Below are 6,929 nucleotides of genomic sequence, written 5' to 3' on the forward strand. Positions count from 1 at the left end.
CTAACACCACCATCCCTCCTACTCTCGGGTCGGCCTCCTAACATCCTGGCAGTGGAGTCACAATGAAGTTACAGATGTTGATGTGTGTGATCATGCCCCGGGAAGATCCGGGACACTCCCACATTCGTCGCCTCCTGGGAACATTTGATCTGGTAGACACTGTCCTGCCAATGTAATAAGTGGAATATCCACCTAGAATGAACATGCATTATAGCTTAAAGAAGATTTGTAGGTGGTTGACCCTGTGAGGTTATGGTCAGTGTGGGGGAGGAGAGTGGTCAGTGCGACGCCAGGTGAAGTGGTGGTGTTGCCGTATATGGCAAGTATAGGTGGGAGAGAGACCGCCATAAGCCTCGTGCCTGGTGGTATGCTCCAGCAGTTCCTGCTGGCGTCGCTGCTGCCTATGGTAACTAGGTACAAGGTTCCTCACCACCGGCCAGTATGAGGAAGGGGGTCGCTTTTGCGCATGGTGTGTGTGTCTTACTTTTTTCTTTTAATTAGGGTGTTTCCCTAGTGCCAATTAAGTGGTAACTCCTGCTCTGATTTCCTTATGGATCCCCATATTCTCCTACTGCTACAGTGTGTCAGGTGAAGGGGGCGCCTGACAGCTGAGGGGACATCGTAGTCCTGAGGTTCCGGGTTTGATCCCTGCTGGAGGAGACAAATGGGCAAAAATGTTTCTTTCACCCTGATGCACCTGTTACCTAGCAGTAAATAGGTACCTGGGAGTTAGACACCTGCCACGAGCTGCTTCCTGGGGATGTGTAACAAAAAGGAGGCCTGGTTGAGGGGACGCTAATCCCCGAAATCATCTCAAGATAAGAAGGGTGTAGGCAGTGGTATTATTCCTTGCCTTCAATCCCTGCCACCCTCCTCTCCCTTCCTCCCTACCAGTTCACCTCTGTCCCTACCAGCTTATCTCACGTCTTCCCTTCCGGCTTATCTCCATTCCTCCCTCTCTGCCATCTTCATCTCCCTAGCAGCTTATCTTCCTCTTTCCCTGCCAGTTTTTTTCCTTTCTACCAGTTTCATCACCCTCCCTTCCCTACCAGTTTCATCTCCCTCCTTTCCAAATGTTTATTCGGGTAAAGTACATACATACAAGGGGTGATACAAATATTGATGAGTTTATAGATAGAGCTAGTACATACAGTGCCTAAAGCCACTATTACGCAAATTAGGGAGGGGAGGGGGTGAAGCTGGTAGGGAGGGGAGGGTGATGAAACTCCCTACCAGCTTCATCTCCCTTTCCTTCCAGTTTCATCTCCCTCCCCTCCCTACCAGCTTAGATATGGGGGTGAGGTTATAGTGGCCATAATGACAGATGTGTGCCAGATGACGTGACAGGAGGGTGAGGAGCCAGATGATCTGACCAAGACCACGCTGGTTACCTGGTTGATACCTGGTTGATGGGGTTCTGGGAGTTGTTCTACTCCCCAAGCCCGGCCCGAGGCCAGGCTTGACTTGTGAGAGTTTGGTCCACCAGGCTGTTGCTTGGAGCGGCCCGCAGGCCCACATACCCACCACAGACCGGTTGGTCAGGCACTCCTTGAAGGAAACAATCTAGTACTAATCTAGAAACAAGCTGGTACTAATATACAGGATAAGGGAAAGGGAAATAGGGGAAGAATGTGGGATCTTATAAGGGCATTATTTTATGTTGTGTATGAATCAAATACACATTACATTATCTTGACATGCTTGGCCATGTCAAATAAAGGCTCTGTTAAATTCTTATATTTATCCTCTTACCAAGCAGGAAAAGGCATATAGAGGACATGGATATTGTATTTAGTCATTTTAGGAGAGTCACTTAGCAACAGTCAATTATTGGCTACTTCATAATGACGTATAGATTAAGTTTACATTTTTTTATAATAATGTTTCCGTTTTGTTTCTTAGTCAACGTTGTGGCCTGACAGATGAAGATTTAAATCGTAGATGGAGAGCACCTGATCCTATCTTACATCCTACCATCTACCATGCCAAGGCAAGTTATGACCAAAAGGGTTCATATCTTTAAGTTGTCTAACGTCTGACCATGTCTTTCCAAATTGTATGTATTTCTGATATCCAGTGTATGTATGGTTCAATTTCTGTAATGTCCCTCATATAAAAATTTAACTTTATAATTTATTTTCTGTAATTTTCAATTATATTTATTATATGAAGCCATTGTTTATGTTTTTACATTGAAATAGAGTAAATACATAGATGAAAAGACATACATAACATAACTGCACGTACTTGTGAGCTCCTGGTGAAACTGGATGTAGCCTAAGCAGTAGGAGCAGACCACTGTGGTTATTGAAGGATTTGTGGTTATCTATTAACTATATGTTAACACTAAAGGCACAAGATCAACCAGAAATCTGGAAAAACACAAACAAATCTAGGTCCAATATTCAGGAATGGGGACAGACATCCACCCACCCACTAGCACTGATCATTCCACCCACTCATTCCACCCACTCGCACTGCTCATTCCATCCACTCGCACTGCTCATTCCACCCACTCGCACTGCTCATTCCATCCACTCGCACTGCTCATTCCACCCACTCGCACTGCTCATTCCACCCACTCGCACTGCTCATTCCACCCACTCGCACTGCTCATTCCACCCACTCGCACTGCTCATTCCATCCACTCGCACTGCTCATTCCACCCACTCGCACTGCTCATTCCACCCACTCGCACTGCTCATTCCACCCTTTCGCACTGCTCATTCCACCCACTCGCACTGCTCATTCCACCCACCCACTCACACTGCTCATTCCACTCACACAGCACCCACGAAAATAATAATAGAAAAACAGCACCCACCCACCTATTCACACAGCACCCACCCACTCTACTCACACAGCACCCACCCACTCTACTCACACAGCACCCACCCACTCTACTCACACAGCACCCACCCACTCTACTCACACAGCACCCACCCACTCTACTCACACAGCATCTGCCCACCCACCCACTCACGCAGCATCTGCCCACCCACCCACTCACGCAGCACCTGCCCACCCACCCACTCACGCAGCACCTGCCCACCCACCTACTCACACAGCACCTGCCCACCCACTCACACCCCCCAATCTCACAGAAAACCACCTACCCATGTAAATAGAGATAAGGGGTCATTTATATTAATAATAATAATAATAATAATAATAATAATAATAATAATATTCATAGTGTATGCATACAAAGAACACAAGGCAGCATTGTATTTGTGGTTGCAGGGGTTGCACACAAACTGAAGCCTGCTATGCAAAACATTTCAGACAAAACTTAGAATAATTCATATAATTATTAATAAAATAGGGAAGGGAGTACCACCTCTGGCTGGAAGAAGGGGGACCCATAGTCTACTAGGAAACCACACATAACGCATTAGAGGGAATGTTTAGGTCCCCTCTAATACAGTTTGTGTGTGCTTTTCTCCTACCACTACCTTCCTTTGATTTTTTTTGTATTAATAATTTTTAAAATAGAGTTAAACACTTAATAGTAAATGAGAAGTACGGTAAGTTAGTGGTAAATTATATGAGAGCTGCTCAAGAAATATAACAAGTGATGTACAATATAAAGGTGATAATGTTCGGCATAGACAACTAATGTATTACATTATAAAATCTGCAATTTTAATAGTTTCAGTATACCCTGTATTTCATAATGTCCTACAGTATCATAAATGGAGGGTGATTTGAATTTGTAAGACTGTAGTACACTGTATTTCATATTTTTGTATATTGTGCACTATGCCTGACATAGGGGATTTAGGATAACTACCTCAATCAACTGTGACAAAAATATCTGTACTTTCCAGTGTTATATTTTAAGCAGTAATTAACTTTTAGATGATATTTAACATAATCTTTGAAACAGCAAAGAATTACAGTATTTACAATGAAGCTGTTTCACAGTACAGTACTATTTTGTGAATTATCAGAAATTTGTATTACAGTGCTGTATTTTAAACCTAATTCTAACCTGTCTAATTTAGCAGTCCCCGTGGTGTAGTGGTTAAGACACTCCCCTGGCGTTTTGCGAGCGCTTTGTCCTGGGTTCGTATCCTGGTCTGGGAGGATTTACTGGGCGTCAATCCTTAACTGTAGCCTCTGTTTACCCAACAGTAAAATGGGTACCTCATTGTTAACCAATTTGGCGGAGTTGTATTCCGGTGAACATAGGATTAAGGAATTGCCCAAAATGCTACGTATGCTAGTGGATGTACAAGAGTGTAAGAACTCTTGTACAGTATATATAAATAACAAAAATAAAAATTGTAGAAAAGATATCACAATTCTTCTTGTCCTACAGGCTCTTCTAGAATACCAAACAACAATAGCAAAGCTTAAAGTCCGTGTATTTTGTGACTTTCATGGTCATTCACGTCAAAAGAATGTGTTTATGTACGGATGTTCTCGTATGCAGTCATGGTGGGCAGGGGACAGGGATCTACCTGATAGTCCTGATTTTATGGTAAGTTAATACTGTATACAAAAATTTGCATTAGGGTATAATATTTTTAACTTATTTAATATTTTGAGCTATATATATTTGAATAATGATATACTTGTAGTGTATTTTATATTTTATTGTACAGGGAATCCCGAACTAATGAGAGGAATGTATTCCAAAATGATATTTGTTAAATTGGTCATTTCTATGTCATAACTAGATTTCACATAAGTGTAATACTACAAAGAGGGAATGCATACACGGACCACTAAAAATCAACTTATAAAACTCGCAATTTATAGAAATATAGGAAACAGCATATTATTTACTTTGATGGAATTGTCCTACTTGTCAGGATTGGCAATTACTGGACAGTGATGAGCAGATGAGGTCTAATATCTGGAGAGAGCACTAGAGACTGCTGGGTCATCCTCATTGTCACTGGTTGCTGTAGATTTTAGTAGCTTTTCTGTTATAAATATCAAGAGTCTCTCTTTATTGTCAATATTGTTAATTACAGTGGTGCAGAACCCTTCACATGCTCTAATATTCAAGTATTGTCCTTGATAATACTGTAGCCCTATCTGTGGAATGGCTAACACCAAACACAAGCGCAATCTCTGTTGATTTTTTTACTTTTCAGAGTGCTTGATAATCTCTAATTTTGTTTCTTGGTAATTGATTGTGTCTCCCTTGGCAATCGTGCATCACCAACAGTCTTCCTCCTCTTATCAGCCATTATTAAGTTTTTTTTCAATAAAAAGTTGTAATAGTTCAGAATGGTTCAGAATCTCCTCCATGTCCTTGTCTCAACAACTACTTTCAAGCCAGTCTTGTCTCATTTACCTGGGACTGCAGGATGCCTTCTGCTGTGTGCCAATCTATCTGCTGTTCAGTGATTTGCTGCGGGTTTGAGTAGGGGACAGATTACTACTTTCAGGCTCTACTTTTTGGAATGAACTTGAGACCCAAGATAGTTACAAGGTTAATTCAAGGGATCCTCTGCCAATTCCAACATCAGGGAATTAGTGTGCAGGCTTTCCTCAACGAATGGTTAAATTGGGCTCCAAGTTGTCAACTCATGTTTGCTAGCCAGGGATTTGGTTCTGCGCCAACTTACAAGTTTTGGATCCATTGTGAATTTTTTCCACTTAGGTAATTACACAGTTGTTTCTTTGGTTGGGGCTGGACACCAGATATTGGGTCATATGTTTTTTGATAGTTAACAATGGTTTAGTTTTTCCAGTAAATTATTGATTTCTAAATATTTCTTGACAAGTGTTAGTGTTTAGTGATTTTATTCATTTTAATGGGCTCTTCCATCTTGGTAGAGGTTTGATCTTTGATCGCATGTGCTCCCCACCTGTTTAAGTATGCAAAACTGATTTTGGCATGGTACTTGCTCTCAGTTCAAAAAGAAAGTTAGAGGAATGGGACATATTGATAATGCTCCCTACAGCATCAGTGCCATAAGCTCAGGGGAGCTATTAAAGAACTGTCTAGAAAGGGGCTTTTCATCATACTTAACACTAATTGTTGTAATTCTTTTCTTGAATAAAATTTTAGCTATTACATCTGGAAATATAGATGTATTTTTTTATAAAGTAAGTGTTTTACCTTACATAAATACATCTTAATTATTTAGCATCTCTCATTTAGAATTCCCTGTAATAATGGTATGTATTGTTGGTGTTCAATGGCTCACTGCCAGTGGTGCAGACTCGGGTAGTTTACAATGACTTCTTTTCAAGTTTATACTGTACTTATAACGTTTATAAATATGGATCTTTAAAAGTTACAGACAAACTAGCCGAGATGTGTATTTATGATGTACCATAATTTAAGTGTCTACGTGTAATACCTGATTTTACACAAATATTTTACACAGAAATGTCCAAACCCCCCCTCCCCCTCCCTCTGCCTTTATCAACATGATGTACTGTGTAATTTCAAATAAAAATAATTATTTGTATTAATATTACTGTATTATAAATATCAGTAGTACTGTAGTAGTATTATTACAGCATATTTAACATTAATATATTTACTAATAATTTTTTGAATGAAATAAATTTCAGCTTCTGCCACAACTTGCTGAAAAGTGCATGAAAACATTTTCGCTGCGTGATTGCCACTTCTTAATAGAGCGAGCAAGGGAATCCACGGCTCGTGTGGCGGTCTGGAGACAGTTTGGCATTCCAATGTCTTATACAATGGAGGCATCTACGTGTGGGTGTGATCAAGGGCTATACAAAGTTAGTGTCTTCTTTTCTATATGCATTGATGTGGCAAGAAGGTAAAAAGAGCACACTTCTGTCCCAGTTGTCTTGTGTAAACTACTGTTAAGGACAGTACCAAGAGGTGAAATAAACGAGATACAGTAAAGAATCAAATTTACTCTAAAATGTTTTCATCACTAACTATCTTTTTATCATTAAGTACCTTTTCATGTTCATTAAGTGTC

At 40.7% G+C, this 6,929-nt stretch overlaps 1 protein-coding gene across 5 annotated transcripts in view; it reads left to right on the forward strand.

Moving 5' to 3' along the window:
- The window catches only part of LOC123745034 (cytosolic carboxypeptidase 1), a 109,017-nt gene that overhangs the window by 88,232 nt on the left and 13,856 nt on the right, over positions 1-6,929 (forward strand). For all 5 annotated transcript variants that reach the window (XR_011223127.1, XM_069306321.1, XM_045725292.2 and 2 more), the window contains 3 exons: positions 1,903-1,990; positions 4,325-4,486; positions 6,544-6,720. Coding sequence is in view for 4 of the 5 variants with exons in the window: in XM_069306321.1 (XP_069162422.1) it covers positions 1,903-1,990; positions 4,325-4,486; positions 6,544-6,720 (427 nt within the window). In the remaining variant the exon portion in view is untranslated. The remainder of the gene's footprint in view (positions 1-1,902; positions 1,991-4,324; positions 4,487-6,543; positions 6,721-6,929) is intronic.

The sequence above is a fragment of the Procambarus clarkii genome, chromosome 57 (genome assembly GCF_040958095.1).
Source record: "Procambarus clarkii isolate CNS0578487 chromosome 57, FALCON_Pclarkii_2.0, whole genome shotgun sequence".
Lineage (NCBI taxonomy): Eukaryota > Metazoa > Arthropoda > Malacostraca > Decapoda > Cambaridae > Procambarus > Procambarus clarkii.